At 37.3% G+C, this 20,129-nt stretch overlaps 1 protein-coding gene across 3 annotated transcripts; it reads left to right on the top strand.

The window, feature by feature from the left end:
- Nucleotides 1-586: 586 nt before the first annotated feature.
- Nucleotides 587-18,972, top strand: LOC148067833 (dystrobrevin beta-like). Of its 3 annotated transcripts, XM_087805678.1 has the most exons (22): nucleotides 587-742; nucleotides 4,273-4,329; nucleotides 6,601-6,686; nucleotides 6,753-6,833; nucleotides 6,996-7,209; nucleotides 7,274-7,359; nucleotides 8,090-8,244; nucleotides 8,328-8,427; nucleotides 8,507-8,673; nucleotides 8,840-8,964; nucleotides 9,977-10,048; nucleotides 10,160-10,237; nucleotides 12,117-12,201; nucleotides 12,277-12,356; nucleotides 13,019-13,132; nucleotides 14,291-14,387; nucleotides 14,545-14,565; nucleotides 14,679-14,832; nucleotides 15,730-15,819; nucleotides 15,881-15,928; nucleotides 16,953-16,984; nucleotides 17,383-18,972. In XM_087805678.1, exons 3-21 carry the CDS (start codon nucleotides 6,602-6,604, stop codon nucleotides 16,958-16,960), a joined length of 1,860 nt encoding a protein of 619 aa, XP_087661804.1. In that variant the 5' UTR covers nucleotides 587-742; nucleotides 4,273-4,329; nucleotide 6,601; the 3' UTR covers nucleotides 16,961-16,984; nucleotides 17,383-18,972. The 3 variants fall into 3 exon arrangements, with proteins under 3 accessions (XP_087661804.1, XP_087661802.1, XP_087661803.1); XM_087805676.1 differs by lacking the exon at nucleotides 16,953-16,984; XM_087805677.1 differs by lacking the exons at nucleotides 14,545-14,565; nucleotides 16,953-16,984.
- The last annotated feature ends 1,157 nt before the right edge of the window (nucleotides 18,973-20,129 follow it).

The raw sequence follows: 20,129 nt of genomic DNA, 5'->3' as shown, positions 1-20,129 counted from the left end.
AAGCACAATATATTAAAAATTGCTCAACAAAACAATCCTAAAAACTGAAATAAGACAAAAGTAGAAAATTTAAACAAAAGATTACACAAAATAATGCGACAACAGTCATGGAATGAAAGTGAAACTAGTGGCAGGTGACACTAGTGGTGTTCCTGTTGGCTTTCTCTGCCTCCTTCAATGCCCCCTTTGTCTTTGTCAGAAACAACAATCATTTTACATCATAAAATAGTATATCATTGTAAGGGTGAAATGAATTTGGACCCGTTTTTACTTTTATTCACATTTGGATTTATACCTGCTTGGTCTTTAAAATGAGCTTGAGAGCCTTTCAAACGCAACGCAAGATATTCTTACCCCAGTCTCGGGTATTTCTGTCAATTATTCAACGTCATAAACCCATGTTTTTTTTGCCATCATTTGATGGGATCCTCGTACTGCCCGGGGCCCCGCGGAGGTCTAGACTCGGCCCTGTCCAGCAGTCCAGTCTGGGCTCACAGCTGCGCGAGCTGCGGTGGGGGCGGGGCCAGCGTAGAGAGGAGTGACTCGATTTTTTAAAAATAGTTTCTTCTTACGGTTTGGACCGGGACTCCAGCGGCTCGGTTCCGACTCTTTACCCGGGGAAGGGACCGTTTGTTCGGCACCAACAAGAGAAGAAGAACAAGAAGAAGAAGAAGGAAAAGGAGAAGCGGGTGGAGGAGGAAGAAAGTGTTGATGTTCAAAATACCTGCCGAAAACGAACCCGGTGAGTTTTCTTCCTCTCGTTCTCTATTCGTATCCTCCACACGTTTAAAGTTATATATACTTTATTCAAAATGTACGTCTGTATGAAAACTTTTTAGGGGGAGATTGTGTGACTGTACGGAGCAAGAAAGTGAACATGCAACATGGCCGCTCAGATGTCACAGCTTCAAGTCAAAGCAGCAACTTTATTCATCTTTACATATTTTTTACGGTTCAATTCCTGCTTGTATTAAACTCAAACTCGAGTTCAATGAATAAACCTCTACTAGTCTGTTATCACGTGGTAATACCAGCCTCATTCTAAGGTTACTTGATCTCATTTTCATGGGTGACTGGTGTACGTTGTGAAACAAACATAATTCGTGTTTATCTACGACTTCAAATACGTTCAAATGTATGTGGCCCTTCAATATCAGTAAATACAATTAGTTGCCCTTGAAATTAAATTCATAAACTATTTAAAAACCACCTAATAAAATATCACCTGCCAGGCTTTTGATATCATTGAACTGAAACGATTCTGTTCAACAAGGAAGCAGAGATGGTAGATGTTTACATTCATCTGGACATAAATAGACGTGAGGGAATGTATTAAAAGCCTTTACATTTTCAATACAAAGCACAGTGAATTTAAAACACACTTCCAAGTATTTAATTCTTATTCCTTGTCAAAGACTCTTCGATAAATGTAGCAATATCTTGTTCAGTCTGCAACTTAGTGTTGATGTTTCTCTTTTCGTGATGCACTTTGACACACCTGGAAAATAATATATAACTATTACATTTGCTGTAATAATAGTTTTAGTTGTTCTCCCATGTGTGTGTGTTTTCCCTCGTGGTTTATTTCCTCGCTCTGGAAACACAAAGAGTTTGTTTGATGACTCTGAATTGTCTGTAGGTCAGAGAGTGAGAGGAGAACATTCTGAACTTGAGTCAATGCTTCATAGTGTGGTCCCTGGACTTCTACCTACTAAATATCTCCAACTGCGTTCAAGGATAATAACACATCTCGCCGTAGCAGTTTTGTTGTGTCTGCTTAAAGTGATTGACGGCTGTATTTGTGGTTGGTTTCCATCTGATCGCCGCTGTCTTCATAACTGTATTTGATCTGAACTCTAAATATTTGACTAGCTCTGCCTGTGGGTGTGTGGTGTGTGTGATGAGAAGAAATCACAGCTGCTGCTCGCTGTGAAGTTTCCCTGGATTAGATTACAGTGAAATAATCTTCATTCTGTTCCATCAGCACTCGCAGCGACCTCCCATCTTCAATGGTTGGGTCTTTGGTTTACAGTGGTGCGGTGCAGTAAAGTGCAGAATAATGACAGAGTGCAGCATCGACGGATGAAACGCAGCTTCTGTCCTCGTAAATGTTTGTGACTACGGCCTTCTCTGGTGGTTTCGCGATAAACTCGTGACTCGTCTGATGCTCCTCTGACCCTAAAGCAGAACTCAAGATGGTTTAACTTCGACTACATTTGTTTTGTTCCATGGTTTCCGTTCTGAGAATGTTCACTTCCTTTAACCATCTGACGCTCCCTCGCTCTTCTCCCTCCCACATACATTTTTGCCTTTACTTTCATATACATCACAACAAAATATTTTGCATTAAAGTTTATTTTAACAGTTTTTCACGTCAGTTGATACATATAAGTATGAACTTCTTCTTGATTTACGGTCAATACTATCCACCGTTTTTAATGAGTCTCAGGAATCACTTACTTTATATTTTATAATTATGGATAACTGTCGTGATCATGGTCATGATCTTTTTGTTACCTTCTGTGAACTATAGTCTCAGATTTAGAAGTCTTGGTTTTCATCCGCACCTGTATAGAGTCATAAATCAGTGGTGGAGTAGGTTGTAGTTGTGGTGTTGTGAAGATTTAGTGCCGACTCTGCACTAAATCTTCCGACTGTGGTTTCAGTCAGAGACAAGTTTGGACTTAAAAAAAGCATAAAAACAACGTCCTGAAGTCGCCTCCGGTCCACTTCTTTATCCTGAGTGACACTTGACACTGGATAGTTTTAAAAAAGTGTAACCAGAGATGGAGGCTGCTGTTTTTACCTGTCCGGATACCAACCTGGAGGTGCCGGGTCAGCCGGGTTGTCTCTTCAGAGGGTCAGAGGTCATGGGGAGGAGATCAGGAAGATGCATTCTTCAAATGACGTTTGACGTTTGGATTGGATGATGGGAAATTAAACATTATAACTGAAAAAAAATAGAAAGTATTTTAACTGTTTCAAAAACAATTTACGATATCATTATTACAATAAAAAATGATTTACTTTTCATATCTAAGCAAAGCTTGAGCAGTCATGTATCTCCTTTAAAATCTTTTATTTGTGTATATTTCCAACTCAAGTGAGCCATAGACCAAAACGGTATCACCCGTCCCCTCATTGCCACCTATTTATTATTTACCTATTTCATATTTATTTATTTAATTATCCAAAAATGGCAACACAGTTCCACATATTACTGTAAAGACGTGTGTAGAAAATAGATGGCACTGATGGTTATGTCGGCAATGTCAGTGTCTAGAGTTACACACACACAGAAGCATGCTAAGCTTTGTCACTGTTGAGTTTGAGCACAGAAAGCAGCTGCAAATGTAATATGGTGTGGGTTTGTGTACGTGTGCATCTGTGTGTGCACTTACCTTTGGTAGCAGAAAGGGACTTTTTCTCATCTGGTTCTGATGATCGATGTGTCACACGTTTGTGAAAAAAGCGAAGGGAACAACGTGTTTGTTTACAGTTATACTCTACTAGGTTCACAGGTGCTGCAGCTTGGTGGTCTGATACAAATAGATCAGACTCACCCGAAGGTCATATGAAGGATCTCGTTTTGACCCCATCTGTCCACTTTGAAGTCAAATCATCAGCCTAATGGATCTTCCATTTTTGTCATCATAAATTGAATTGTTAACAAATGTCCATTTTCTTCATTCTTGTATCTACAATAACTAGAAATATTTTCCTATTTTCATACATTATGTTAAATAATATAACTATATTGTAATAGTTTTAATTTTTTTATGATGCTACTTTATTTCACATAATAATTTAAATTATGAATATTATTAGTACATAATAATACATTTAAAACGTGTATTAAAAGTATTTTTATCTCTTTAAAGGATTTTTATTTGAAAACCTTTTTATATTAATTTTATTATACATTTTTTACCTTTTATTTTCTGTGTCAATAACTGGATCAAAATAACCTTTTTTAAAAATTAACAATTATTACGAATCATTTTAAATTCAGTTGGATATTTAATTTCATTTTACATTTTGATTTATTACTTTGTAATCCTGTAACTATTAATTTAAAATCCATGGTTATTTAAATACAGAATATATACTGAATATAAACGTGGGATATCGATCTGATTTAAACAAGTGTCCAATTGCTACCAGATCTATGATTGTTCCTTTTCTGTGTCTAGTCTTTTGTCTACTGGAAGATTCTTCATCACGATTGTCTGTGAAAAGAGTTTTAAATTGACCCTTTTTTTCTTCCTTCAGCTTGACCTCCTTCTCTGTCTTGAAGCTCCTCGGTGCGGTGTGACCCCCGTCAGCGAGGTAGGACCCCCCACACGTTCATGAACATTTAGATGAGATGATTGACAACCTTTTTACAGTCACATGACGGCATTCGGATCTTCATAGTTATAGTGAAGATCAGTGAATCACTGTTGTGAGGAAAGTGGGCTCTTACTGGCTCTCACACGTGTAATGGGGAACTTGTAATTTTATCTCTGATGGTTTGGAGTTAAAAAAAGTAACAACCCTCATGCTGCAAACATTTGTGGGTGTCACAGGCAAGACTTGTCTGTGTGCTAGAAATAACAATCCACTCACCAACACACTCCAAAATTATGACCACTTGACTAATGTTTGCACGTGTAAATCACGATAATTGTTCCAGATTTTTTTTTTAATAAAATCACGCGCCCAATAAACTGAAACTTAAGGGGTTTTCGAAGTAAAGAAAACAAGTGATTTAGTAATACAAAGTGATAGAAAAGTGAGCTCTTAAGACAAATTTAAAAAGTGAAGGATAAAAGAAACTTCAAAGACATACAGATTCAATACTTCCTCGTCCGTGACGGTGACCCACCACCCAATAAATCAGTTCCTTGATTTGAATCGCCTTATCTCAGTGCTTCAATTTGGTTTTTGTTGTTATTGTCCTTGATAAATCTGTCTAAAATACAAGAATTCAGCGTGTATTTAAAATCGTAGTCACATAAGTGCTTCACAAAAACCCTGGCTCTGGCCCCGGAGCTCAACAGGCTAAAGACCCTCATTTCCTTTAACACAAGTTTAACCCCAAATGGATACTGACAGACTGTTACAGTTGACTATATTTCGCTACTATTTCCAATATTCCCTCTCTCACGCTGATCAATGAGGCTAATTTATGGTGTATTTTCACTCTGGTGCCATCTAGTGGATGCACGTGTGCTGGTCCAGCAGGTGATGGGTCATCATCCTCGTATAAAGAGAGGTTTATTAGAGACATAGTAGTCAAACAGCAACACGGTTGTGTCAGTGATCTGGTGCACTGTGGAGTTGTGGGTCAGACACAAGTGTGTGTGTGAGAAAGAGTGTGTGTGTGTGTGTGTGTGTGTGTGTGTGTGAGAGAGAGTGTGACTGAAAGGAATTCTTCTTTTTGTCTGGATGAATCACAAAGTCTCCAGGGAGTCTTGAAATCCTCTCTGGAATGTGCGAGTGTGTGTGTATTTGTCGAAGCATCTCTGCCAAGTTTTGTGTGTGTTCGTACACAACGTTCAAGTTCATCAGTGTCAGTTCGAGGTTGGATTTTTCCACCACATTTGTCGCAGGAATGTAAATATTTGAAGTGTATATTGCCACGACAACAGCTGTTTCGTCTTGCCTGACTTTTCTTATTTATAATTATTTTGATAATTGTGAAACAACTGTAGTTTCTCTCGCTAGCAGGAGCACATTTAGAGAGGAGTGGACCGTTCTGTTTATCAAAGGTACAACCGTCTGTGTTTGAGGGAGAGTTATGGAAGTGTATCAGTGCTGTCAGAATATTTTAAAACTTTGAATTTTCTTATTGAAATATTTTTAAAGGATTTAATGAATATAATTAAATCATTTTTATATTGAAACATTTTAACTTGTTATTAAATATTTTAATTCAATTATTTGTATAGTGAAAGGTTGAATTTTCTTTTTGAATTTTAGCAAAAAATATAAATGATTTATTTTCTCTATACATAGCGTTTAATAGTCTAATTGCAATAATAAGAATTATAATTTGTTTTCTAATTTCTAGCCTTTTAAATTAAAAATAAAATAGAATACCAGAAAATAATGATATTGAAAGTCAAAAAAATTAAATCGTATGGAATTTTGAAAATGTAACTTATTATTTTCATTTTCTGAGTTTTAACATTTAAATGTTAAATTCGATATTCATTATTCTGATGGCACTGATATACTTCTATTGAAGCAGAAAGCGGAGCATAAAAGTATCTATAAAAACTGAAAAATGCACCTTGTAGACCTCCCTCAGTCAATTCAGTTTAGGACAGTTACTGTGTATTTTAGTTTTAATAACTGTAGTATTGACAGCTTATAAAAGCGTTGCTGCTGCTTCATGTTTGAACCCCATCACCTGTCCGCTCCTCTCTCACCTTCATCCTTCCCTCGTGAGCTGGTGAATGTCGTCCTTCAGCTCAGGTTCCATCAGCTGCTCTCACCAGTGCTGTCATTGACAATTATCTCCTCTGCCCTTGAATGTGTCCTTGAATGTATCCTTGGATTTAAGTAATTATGTAAGTGTCTGGTGACGATCAGCTGATGTTCACCTGTGGACAGGATGGTGATGGAGGAGGGGGCCTACAGAGACAGGGGGAGAGGTGACACAGCCAGAGCGGAAGGTCGGCAGATATTTGTGGAACTGGGTGAGTCAACTTTTGCCTTTAAAAAAAAATAAAGAAGATTTTGTTGAACAATTCTTCGTGTTCCAGCGGATCAGAACCTGGATGGCATCTGTCTGTCCACGTATCGAACAGCCTGCAAGCTGAGATTCATCCAGAAGAGATGCAAGCGTAAGTCTGCTCTTCTGTCGACGTACAAATTGATCATTATGAAACTAAGCTGAGCCAAAATGCAGATCATTTGTGGTCACCAGCTTTTCTCTGCAGGTGTAGATTAGAACCCCTGCTCCTCCAATAGATCTCCAACATGTAATACATCTGTTTATAACGCAGTGCATCTGATCAACATCTACAACGTGATCGAGGCGGTGCGGGACGCCGGTCTCAACTCTGTGGACCTGCATGCTGGGATCACGACGCTCCGCCTGGAGAACCTGGTGTCTTCTCTGTTCATCCAGCTGAGCAAACGTCTGCCCACCACCTTCACCATCAACCCTCGAGAGTGCGCCGCCCTGCTGGTGGAATTCATCCTGGCCGCCGTAGAGGGGTGAGTCTGAATGGACATGCTGCCAACAGTGGACCAGAACCACTCATGTGTCCGTGTGTCCCAGCGACCCCGAGAGCCGGCTGACGGTTCTGACCGTGAAGGCGACGCTGGCCGTGCTGTGTGGAGGAAACTTGTTTGATAAACTTCACTGTGAGTAGAGAAAACCTTCAAAGACTTGCAGTCATGGACATCAATCCTGTCAGTATTGACAGTAGATATCAGTGTCAGCAGACTATAGCGAGGTTGAATTATACAGAAAAAAAGGGTATCTTTATGACAGGTTGACTTATTAAAATAATTGAATGAAAAAACATTATAAAATGACTCTTTAAATATATTCTAATTTCAATATTTCAAAAATATATAAAAATATAAAACTTAAAAAAAAAGATTTTTAGTTTTTAGCCTTTTGATAATTGTCTGGTGGCACTAATATACCAACATGTTATGTCTGATTTAAAAGGCTATGAATTAAAAACGATTGTACTTAGAAAATGTAGTTTAAATGATTTGAATAAGAATATCAAACTGTATGTGTAAAAAAAACAACTTTTACTTGTATAATATATAAGTCTTTAAAATGTCTATTTAAATTCAATTATAAAAACAAATTCAATAGACATACTATTGACTTCATGATTTAATATAAAACAAATTCAACTACAAATATTTAATTAAATTCTAAAATTTAACCCTTAAAAAACAACAAGATTTCAATGAAAAAGTCCAAAGATGAACCATTTGAAATGTTAAATTCAACCTTAAAATATTCTGATGGCACTGATAATCCTCCATATGACAGGATTGTAAATTGTATAAAGGTTCAAAAACCCTAATTTTTGCGTCTTGTTAACCATCACGTGTGTGCGTCTGTGTGCAGATGTGTTTTCCCAAATATCCGACTCCAACGGCGTGATGTCGCTCTCCAAACTGGACAGTTTCCTGCGAGAGGCGCTGAAGCTGCCGACCGCCGTGAGCGAGGGGCCGTCGTTCGGCTACACACCCTTGCTGGCTCGATCCTTCTTCCCACAGCAGGTGAACACACACACCGGCTTCACGCTGGATCTCACACTTAAGGGTTTCAAGGACCGTTCTGAAGAGTCGATTGCGTTTTATAGAAAAGAGTGACGCTCAACATGTTCCTGGACATTGTAGACGACCCGCCAACCTGTCTAGTGTGGCTCCCTCTGATGCATCGCATGGCCAACGTGGAGCACGGTACACACACACACACACGAACACAAACAATATCTTCATATCAAAACGAGAGCAGCTCATCCTTCTTCTCTCGTCTCAGTGTACCACCCAGTGTCGTGCTCCTACTGTCGTGGCAACGGTATGATGGGCTTCCGCTATCGTTGCGTCCGCTGTCGCAACTACCAGCTCTGTCAGAACTGTTTCTGGAGAGGCAACGTCAGCGGCTCCCACAACAACCAGCACCAGATGAAGGAGTATTTGTCCTGGGTGAGTCGTCTATTTTAAATCCATGAATTTCAAATTCTATGTGTCTTAAATGTTTAAAAGCATCAATGTGTACGATTGAAAACGTTGTTTCTGGCGCCCCCTTTTGTGAGAACAATAACACCAAGTTGTAGTCCCAACATAATGTCTGTTGATAATCTGTGTGTAGAAGTCATCAACCACTAAACTGGGTCGAGCCCTGAGCAGGACTCTGGGCTGCGTCTCCTCCAGAGAACAGTCCCACCCCATCTACCCGGAAGAACCCGAGAGGACCCTGAATATGGCCAACATAGTGTAAGACGAATACACAGTATCATCTGAATATTAAATAGTATTAAATACTATATCAAATAATTCAAATGTTGTATTTTTATGCATTAAATATTTTTTATAATTTAATTCATATATACATATATATATATATATATATATATATATATATATATATATATGCTATTCTGATTCCAAAAATTTCAAATAAACATTTAAAAATGCTTAATTCAATATAGAAGTGTTGGTATAATAGTTCCAAAATCTTGATCAATAGTCTCTGTACTTTCATTTGTATTGTCTGGTTAAACTATTTTAGTAACATTTTTATATTGAATTTATAATATTTTGCATTATTGGAATTAGAATTGACTTTAAAAATATTCAAATCGTTTAATAAACATGTTTTAAAGTTTCATTATTTGTTAAATTCAATATCTTAATTTTCTTAAGGCACTAATAAAGAATAATATGTAATTAAACCAAAGCATAAATTGTATTATGAGCTCATATCCCCATATTTTTATTTTAATTATAACATTTTCAAATCTATAATTCATATAACAAAAAATATATTGTCTAAGGTGATCAAGCGGAGAGTCCAAAAATAAGTTTAAAGTTTAATCTGGTTAAACTTTAACTTTGAACCGACCCACAGTATTTTCTGAGCTGCACAATCCTGTCGGGGTCAGACAGTTTGGCTCCGCCTCTTGTCGTCGAGTGTTTTTTCAGCAGCCAAACTGGCTGCTGCTCCGACCTTGACTTGACCAAACTGAACTGAGCAGTGAGTTCTTCTCAGTCAAGCTGTGACTCGTCGACCTTTCTTTTCTGTTCCTCGGTTTCACTGGTGTGTGTTTCTGCGATCTTTGTCTGTGTTTGCTCGACCCGTTGACTTCACGCCTCCATGACCTCACTCAGCAGCACGTGACCAGAGTCTGAGCTGATGGTGCGACATGTTATCACTAACTGTGTGTGTGTGTGTGTGTGTGTGTGTGTGTCTGTGTGTGTGTGTGTGTGTGTGTGTGTGTGTTTACAGTCCGTCTCAGCCTCTGTTGAGCCCCGGAGAAGCCATGGTCGTGTCTGCTTCAGTCCCTGAATCCTCCAAAAGGTAAAACCTGTTTGTGAGTCTGCAGCTCTTTGGATGACTATTAATACCAACATTCATTTTAAGGCCATTTAAGGGAGTTGTTGATCTAATCTCAAACTTTTTGTCTGGCAGTTTGGCGACAGCTCAGAGAATGAATGAAGAACACGCTCTGATCGCTGCGTATGTGAACCGTCTGCAGAGCAGCCCGGGGTGAGAGACTCTTGTTGAACAGCATCAAATATTCTTCATCGGTCGCCTGAAGGAATGAATTGATGATTTACTTGTGGGGCTTATGAAACCTGAAAGAATATAACCACGCTGCCCAACAGCCATGAATTTGTAGCACGATGGAAGGAGATAAAAATACATAAAAGATGATCAATTCAGACAATAATACTGTTAGAACTATTATAACAATGACAATAACTTGGTTGCTAGCAAGTTAGTTATGACATGTAGACAGTGGACAACACATGTATAAAACATTATATTTATGTATGGAAATAAATGTAATACAAGTAATTGAAGAAATTAAATATCAATTAAATTTAAGGAGATTTTTACAATGAAATAAATGCAGATGGAATCAATCCTATTGTTAAGATCATGATCGAGCATAAATTATGTTTGTGACATTAGATAGTAAGTAAGTAAGTAAGTAAAGGTTATTGGTAAAGCGCCTTTCTAGACCTGGGTCACAAGGGTAAAACTATATACTTTAAAAGTGCTGTTCTTAAAAGATCAAGACACGTAAGACAAACACAGGAGTCCCAGAAAATCAGGAAAAAGCACAAATAAAGATTTCTTAAGTCGTTTCTTGAAGGAGTCAGTAGATCATCAAACACAGAAGAAGATCGTTCCAAAGCTTAGGAGCAACAGCCTGGAAGGATTTCTCTCCTCTGGTCCTGAACTATGTTCAGGAACCATCTGTAGATTCTGATCCACAGACCTCAGAGCCCGAGCTGGGGTGTAAGGCTGGATCAGATCACTGATGGAAGGTCTGACCATGAATAGTTCTGAAAGTAAGAGCCAGAATTTTAAAGTTGATCCTGAAAGAAACTGGAAGCCAGTGAAGAGTTTTAAGCATCGGGGAAATGTGAGAATCAGTCAGAATTCTCGCTGCAGAGCTTTTTATTAACTACAGCTCCTTAGATTAACCTTTTTATCCCTTTTCTTATCTCAGGGTCAAGGTGACCAGTAGGCACTGAGGTGTTTTTGTTGTTCTTTGGCTCACCTTGAGCCTGACATGACAAAAGGGATAAAGAATCAGTGGCATATAGGAGCGAATCCAATAAAGACATGGAATACAATGTGGAAAACACAACTAGCAACTCAATCGTTTGACTTGGAAAATCAAACAAGATATTTATAAGTCCGAAAGTAAAAAACTAAAAGAACAACAAACATGTTGGAGATTATACAAGAACAATAAATCAAATCACTTTTACTTTGTTTGTAAATGTCCAATGATACAGCTGTTCTTGAATTACATAAACCAAATACATTTTAAGGTGTTGGAATAAAAGATCCCCTGTTCTTGATTTGTTTAAAAAAAGAGGATATCATTTGGGTAAAAATCTTACTTGCCGCAGCAAAGAAACAAATTTAAGAATTAAAACACCTGAAGTAATGCATTGAATTAACACTGTTGAAACTATAGCAGCGATGGAGAGACTCACTTATCAAATGAGAATAAAACAACATTTTATAGAGAAAGACTTTGCATGAATATAAACCAACATAACCAGCTATAAATATTTTATCTGTATATAACATAAGTAGAAAATATTGGCACTCCGCAGGCTGGGTAGTTCGAAGATTCCCTATTTTTCAGTGTGTCTGGTACTTTTTTAATGTATTGTACTTAATAATAATAATTAGAATTATCATTATTTCTTTCTTTATATTGAAGTTGAAGTTACAGATATATTAAATTCTGAATTTGTTGTATTTATTTTTTTGATAAGGATTCATGTTCTACAAATTCAGCAAATCTCATATTTTGATGCATCTGTGTGTGAAAAATAAAGTTAAACATTTCTCATCGCATTTCTGTGCTGCACATTAATGGACATGTTTCCCTCCTCAGTGTCAACAACCCCGACAGACAAGACGAGGAGCACAAACTCATCGCTCGCTACACGTCGCGACTGGCAGAGACGGAGGGCACCGGGGTGAGTTGATGCCTTTTCCCAACACTGTCAAGAGTCACCATGTGACCTGTCACGTGACCTGTCTCTGCCCATCAGGTGATTCCCAACCGCAGCATCAACTTTGACATCAACAAACAGAAGCGCGAGTTGATCGCACAGCTGGAGAGCAAGAACAGGTAGAGTTTAGAAGTGAAAGTGTGTGTGTATGTGTGTATGTGTGTGTGTATTGAGAACATCACATTAATTAAGGTTTGAATTAAAAAAAGATGTCAGTAAATAGAGCAGTGGTTAGAAAGGCATCATGGGAGATTAACATTTTGTTGGCACCATAAGTAAGGTGTGTGCAGTAATTAATTTCTTCCACTCATTTCTGTGGTTATCTTGAATTTAGTTGGTTGATCAAATAAACCACTTGTTTGTTAAAGTTTGATCAAAGAACTTTGCAATTACTTTATTATAAATTATAATTACTGCATTAATTAAACATGAAATACTGTGTAAATAAATCACTGAGGCGAGGGGCCGCTGATTTTTAAAAGACACAAAAATTAAATGATTGTTCTTTTTTTTATCTTAACAAAATATGTGTAGAGTTTGTATGTTCTCTCTTTCCTGCTTGGGTTTACTCTAGAGGTTGATACAGGAATGTAAATTGTCTCTAAGAGACATATTCATTCATTTACTTTACGGTAGAATATTCATGAAAGTGACTAAGATCAATAGTGGACACGTGGAGGACTTCTTCTAAAAAGACTAAATCATCAGTGGAGTTAAAATGATTCCCCTGTGATTCAGTTCCCCTCAACGGTTTCATCCTCACTGTTTGTTGTTTTGGCAGAGAGATCCTGGCAGAGATCAAGCGACTGAGAGTGGAACACGAGGCAGCATGTCAGCCCAGTCCAGAGAAAGGCTGCACCAACCCGACGCTCTTGGCCGAGCTTCGCCTTCTCAGGTAAAACACTGAGCCGACAACATAGCCGCTGAACTTACACGCATCTACAGTCTCCTCTCAAATACACACATTTGGCTGCAGACGTGTTCGTGGCAGCTCAGTAGGGGGACGTGGTTCAGCAGATGGCAGCGACATATGCTGGAGACGTTCTCTGGTGTTTGGTAAACATAGAGCAGGTTGATGACATTTATAGTCGAGATACTGTGGCCTTTGATTCAGAGCCAGTTTAAATTCATGAGAACGACTCTTTCCACGTTTAATGCATCTGATGAGTGACCCTCTGCTCTCTCGTCAAACCACACAGTGTAATACATTTTTCAAGTTGTCAACCCATTATATAACTCTGTGACAGTTTTGTTCTGTCTTTGAAAAGAACATTTTATATATGGTGAATATTTATAACATTATAAAATGACTGAAATATAAAAATAAATAACATTTGTTTGAAAAAGAAAATTATGATTTGTGTATTAATAAGTTTCAAATAATTTCATGGATGTATTTTTTTTTAACATGAATTAGTTAATAATAATAATAATAATAATAATCTCTATTTATATAGCGCCTTTCTAGACCAGGGTCACAAAGCGCTTTGACAGCCATTCACACATACTGATCTGCGCAGTATTAACATATATTATCCTAATATTTTTTCATCTTTTAAAATACTAAAAGATACATTACAGTTGTGTGAAAACAAATTACGTTACGTTAAAACCATTAAATATTATTTGTTTATATTATAAAAAATAATATCATTTTGCTTATATGAATAAAATGTATTATTAATACATTTCATAACTGAAAACTTTATTTTATTAATTAAATATTAATGATGAACAATGCAAAGATAATATAGAACAATGGTGGATATTTTTTGAATAGAAGGATATAGAGAGTATTTATTGGTTGAATATAACAAACATTTAAAATTTGAAACTTATTTTATTGAGATGTTGTTTTTCAAGTATAACATTTCAAGTAATTATTAAAAGGTTGCATTTCTTCTATAAATAATTAAATTGAATTGTTAAATATTTTCAAGATTTAATGATTTAGTTAGTTTAAGATAGTTTCGTATTCTAATTCCTACAATTTATAAATACATTTTTAATGTGTTGCTTGTGAAATTCAATACAAAAAAATGGTGTGTTTCAGGCAGAGGAAGGACGAGCTGGAGCAGAGGATGTCGACGCTTCAGGAGAGCAGGAGAGAACTGATGGTGCAGCTGGAAGGACTGATGAAGCTTCTCAAGGTGACACAGTCGTGCAGTTCAAAAGTCTGACGCTAGAGGGAGATGTCTCCCTTTTTCTCCGCACCTCCTCCTCACTTTCCTCCTGTTTCCACCCTTTTTTTTTTACCGTTTACTGACCTCCTCTCCATCACTTCCTGCTGCTGCTCTTCTCCTGCAGGACGAGGAACAGCGACAGGCAGTAAGTTAGTGTCTGTGCATGAGACTTTTTCTTATGGTCCCTCTTTTCCAACATCTGCATCTAAGACCTCCTGATCCTGCCGTCGGTAAAACTTAAGCCCTCCTCTCTCTCAGGCTCAGGCCGCAGGCTCCTCTCAGGCGTCCCCGTCCAGACCGAGTCCTTCAGCCGTCCGCTCTGTGGGTTCGGCCTCACCCCACATGCACTCGTACCACCATCAGGACTCCCTGGCCGGGGTGGGAGGTGACGTGCAGGAGGCCTTCGCTCAAGGTACCGATCAGACTTGTAGTCAAGACTCGGGCGAGACCTACTCGTGTTGTTTTTGACCAATTTCATTGACATTTCAGTCCAGCCTTTTGTTTTTATTGCTAAAAATACTCTTGTTTTTTAGTTTAGTTCAGTATCATTGGGTACGTTTTTGAATCATAAAAGTTCAATCATGTCTTTATTGATACGTTGAATTTGTTGGTATTTAATTAAATAATTTGTACATTGAAATATTATTAGTTTTAATGTTTAATCATTTAATTAATAAATGAACAATAGTTTCACCAGGCAATATCAAAAGAGTCGTAATTGATGGTGGCACTAAATACTAACATTTTTATGATATATTTTGTAATCATTGTAATTACAATATAAAACTTCAAAAATCATTTTGAAAAAAATAGATTTTTTTTAACATGCAATTCATAAAAAACAACTAATTCGAACTTTAAATATACAAATTATTATAAATATATTTAATTAAAAAACAAAAACATTTCTTAGTTTCAACATTTTAAATGTACAATTCAACAATCAAAATTCTGATGTCACTGATATTCTTCTATTACTGTGTCAATGGAATGTAAGTTTATTTCTGTTATTTTTAAACAAAATGTTTTAACATCTTTTCCTGTTTTTTTGTGTGGATAAAAAGGAAAGGAAAAGAAAATGTATGAGATTGAAGCATAGTTTCAATTTCATATTTTTTTTTAAATATAGTCACATGAACAGCATTTAAGTTTGTCTTGTTTTTGTCACATGATTACTATTTGTTAACGACTATATTATCAATAAAATTCTGTGGAAAAATAGTCGAGACCACTATTTGTGTTGTGATCCATGTGTATCGCTCAGCTAGTCTATAATGTCTCTATCATGTTTGTTTCCTGATGATCCCAGGCTCGCGGAGGAACTTGAGGAACGACCTGCTGGTGGCTGCTGACTCCATCACCAACACTGTCTCCTCACTGGTCAAGGAACTTCACTCTGGTACTGAGTCAACACGTCATTAAGACTCTCTTGAGATTGACAGTGTTTTTCTCTTCTGTAGATGAAGGTCGGGAGGAAGAGGAGCGGCTGCTGAACGGGAAAGATAGAGGTACTGCCCGATTGTTTTCATAACATGCCTGCTCTGTTGAAATTAACCTTTTAAACACTGACTCATTAGAGGATCCTGCAACTTCACTTGGGAAACTAACATCTGAAGAAAACATTTTATTTTTAACTAGCGGAGTCAATGATTAATTTACAGCATCTCGGTGGATGATTAGCTCAACGTGACTCTAGAAACTTGGAATGTTTGACTTGTGAAAATAGCAGTCGAGTTAAGTGGCTGAGAATTCAAATTCGTTCTTCCAGGGATTGAACACTCAGGACGACAGAACGACCAGAAGTTGTGTGAGCTTTAAAGAAACCAGTTGACTTAAAGATCTCAAGGATATATGGGCACTGATGCGATATATAGTGATACTGTAGTAACAAGTATATATTAGTAGTATTGTCGAGGACTTGACTCTGGTGTTGCAGAATTTACAGACCACATGACTCTTGACGAAGTCGTAACTGCTTTCATTTGTTTTGAAACCAAAATATGTCCAAAAATCAGCTTTAAAAGCTGTCATCTGTATCCTCTTGTCCTCAGTCATCGCCGGGATTTCAAAATATTTAATTGTATCTTAGCCTGCAAAGGACGAAAGACTGCTGGAAGTTTAATTACAACACAAAAATCACAAACGATGTGAATATTTGCATGGTAATTATAAAAATATATATATTTATAAACACTTACATACAGCAAATATTGATATTGTATATGGATGAAAAATAATTTTAGAATTTACTGTGTCACTTTTCACAAGCCAAGACATGAGGAAGTGAAAGCTCTTCAGGTAAAGGTAATGGCTTCTCTCACAGTGTTCCCTCCAGATGTTCTGTCTTTAGTATCGACAGCTTTACTCACGCGACGTCTCATTAGCCAAACTTTATGGTGCGTGCCCGGAGACCTCCTACTGGCCCGGGGAATACTTCCTAGAGCGCCCCCGGGTACTTCGTTAGAACCCGTTGACCTTGTCATGTTTGAGGGGCCCCGAAAGTCTGAATTTGTTTCCACCTTCTCTGTTCAGCAGGTTAACGGTTATGGTCGGACTCAGATATGGTGAGTCGTGTCGATGGCCAGAGTAGCTAGTTTATTCATGATTGTTAAGCATATTTCTGTTTTAAGAAAGTAAACAATATTTCTTTAAGAAAGTAAATGTTTGAAGTTTGTAACTTGTATAAATTGGCTGTTCATCAAACTTGCTATCCTTATCTGTGGTACTGCAGGATGCTAAGCTATGCTAACTGGGATGCTACGTTGCAGTTCATGCTAAGATGTTGGCGGTTCAGACGGTAGATGCTAATTGCGATGCTGTGTTAGCATGTATACTAACATTACGATAATTCACTACAGTGGATGCTAATGCTATGCTAACCCAGGTTGCTGTTTTGATATGCATGCTAAGCTATGCTAACACTTATGGCCTCAACTCTGACCTGGGGTCTCTCTCTCACCAGAGCACCGGGTCTTCCCGCCAAAGAGGAATTTCAAAATTTAACAATGAAGACTCAGGTTCAGCCTGTGAGGTCGGACGATCAACGATGCTGGACACCAAACGACCGCCGGTTCTTTACCCATGCGGAGCTGTGATTCTTTCTGTCGCGCCACTGTTTGTGATGATGCGTAGCTACACCAGACCTGCTGATGTTTTCTAGTGTTTGCATGAGTGTGTGAGTGTTTTTGTCCAAGGTCAGAGAAGGTCAAGAAAGTGAAGGTTGGTGACGAGTCGTGGTGGTGCAGGTGAGAGAAGAATGGAAGAGGAAGTAGAAGATGAGGAAAGCGTTGCAGCGAAAAGTTTTGTTATTTATTGATTTGTGTTGTTGTTTACTCATTTGCGTTTTTTTTGTGCGAGCGCAGTCGGGTCCTGCTGAGATGAACTTCCTGCTGCGTCCGGAGTCATTTCAGTCTTAAACTCTGTGAGGTTTAGTTTCCTCCTGGTTGAAAAAGGAAGCATTCGTCATTTACGATGCGTTTATGGTGCTTGTTGTGTTTGCTTTGACTCAACATGTTGGTCCGTGCTATGAAGCTATCGCGGCTGCTAGCTGTAGCTTCATCTGTGGGTTCATCTGTGGCTTCATCTGTGGACGTGTGACTCTCCCATGTGGTCAATAACACGCGACACTTTGCGTCAGAATCTTAATTTAGTTTAATTTTGAGATCTTAGTTTAGCAAGTATAGTCAACAAATCCACTAGAATATCCTCATTAACTGTCACAAATCATCAGTTTAAATCCAACAGAAGGAATGAGGCTCTCGAGACATGCTTAGAAAGAGACTTTTAAAATAAAGAATCAAAATGTTTGAAATTTTAGATGCATTTGAGAATCAATGCTTTTATTTTGAAATGATGTATTATAAGTAAAGATGCACTTGCGGTTTACATTTCAGTGACACGATAATGTGAAAGTTGTTTAAACTCCCAAATTTATGTGGATCCATTTTAGGCGTCAGGGTATATTAGAACGTTGTCAATTATTAGCTTAAAAACTTCACAAATGACCCTTAAGTGGCAATTTATTCAATCTTTTTGTTAGAAAAAAGATTCCATTTTGTGGCTAAAAAACTGCTATATTTGTTAAGAGTCACATTTTGAAGAATCTATGTGCATTTGTGAAGGTTTGAGTAAAATAAATCTATACAAAAAAATGTACTTTTAGTAACTAATAATCGTGAATCTATTGGAGAATGAAGCAGAATAGTTTGGTGCTACAGGAGAAGTTCTCGAGTCAGCAAATGCATCTGATTGGTTCAACATGAAGAAGAGTTGCAGCTCAGTCAGACTGAGACGTCTGGATGTCTGGTACTTAAGTGAGTGGACTGATCTGTGAGTGAGTGTGTGTGTGTGGTTTTTCTTTTTCTTTTTGAAGTGTGTTCCTTTTTCACGAACATCAAGCACGAACCAAAATGTCTCTCAGCTTGTGTGAGGTTCACTGTCGATCCACTCGCTCACTACTGATGACAAGAGTGTGATGAAGACGAGCGGGAAAATACCTTCAGCTCTTGTTTGACTGAAATAATAAATAATAAATATTTGATCTGCAAATGTTTCACTTTTCACTGGGTCATTACTACAGCATGGTGATGTCATCAAATGGTGACAATGCTCTAATTTAATTGATCTCCAGTATTAAAAAATAAAAGAATAGCAACATACCAATTTTTCTTATAATATTGTTTGTCTAAATTATATAAATGTACGACTTAACGTTAATATTTGAGTTTTTTAAAGTTATTATGCTAATAATCTTGTTCAGAAAGAAACATAAGATACAAAAGTTTGCAGCACAAAACAACTGTTATTATGCTGAAAAGGTGAGTTAAATGTATATAAATGTATTATAGACAGATAAATAGTACATCATAAATAAATAAATATCCTGTTGTGATTCTTTTGTTTAGTCAAAATTAAAAATATTCAGTGTAAACAAAAAAAATGATGTCAAAATAAAGAGTAAAGAAAAAAATATATATATTGTGTCTTCTCATTATCATGGATGAGATGCTACACTCTTCCCATGATGCTCCTCCACAACTCGGCACTGTGGGAAAAAAAGCGGGTTTGTTATGGGACTGGGGGGTCGAAGCTATAGCGTGAATGAGGCTCTTTGATTCACTGTGTTTACAACCCTTGGCTGCTATAAATAACCTCAGCAAACTTCTGACCTGCAGAGAATCTCTGACGCGTTGCTAACGCTGGACATTTATAACATTGAGGTGAAAACTGGTCAAAAATAAACTGCAAAGTTAAATACATTTTTATAAAGTTCCTTCACAACTTTATATCAGATGACCAGATCTGTGGAGTATAAATGGAGTCAAAACCATTTATTTAGAAACCCCCCCTCAAAAAAACGGTTTCCCAAGATTGATGTACTTCAAAAGAAATGGAGTCTGAATTATTTGAAGAAAAGGAAGTAAAAATAAACAAATAAACATGGAAGTAAATGTGTGCCATCGGCTTTGAATCTGAATTTGTAACACCTAATTTTTAAAGCCTAGAAATCGGAATTTGATTTTGAAAAACCATCACAATGCATTAATACAGTGTAAAATTAAACGTGTAAAAAATATAAATATATATATATATATATATATATATATATGTATTATGTGTACACAATTTAATGTTAAAATTACAATATCAGTGTAAGAAATTAGCTGTAAAAATATTAATCGTTAACATCCGGGCAACTAGAGAGAAGCA

The sequence above is a fragment of the Callionymus lyra genome, chromosome 13, assembly GCF_982586985.1.
Source record: "Callionymus lyra chromosome 13, fCalLyr1.hap1.1, whole genome shotgun sequence".
In the NCBI taxonomy this organism is placed as follows: Eukaryota; Metazoa; Chordata; class Actinopteri; order Syngnathiformes; family Callionymidae; genus Callionymus; species Callionymus lyra.
This window is presented reverse-complemented; position numbering and strand designations above follow the sequence as displayed.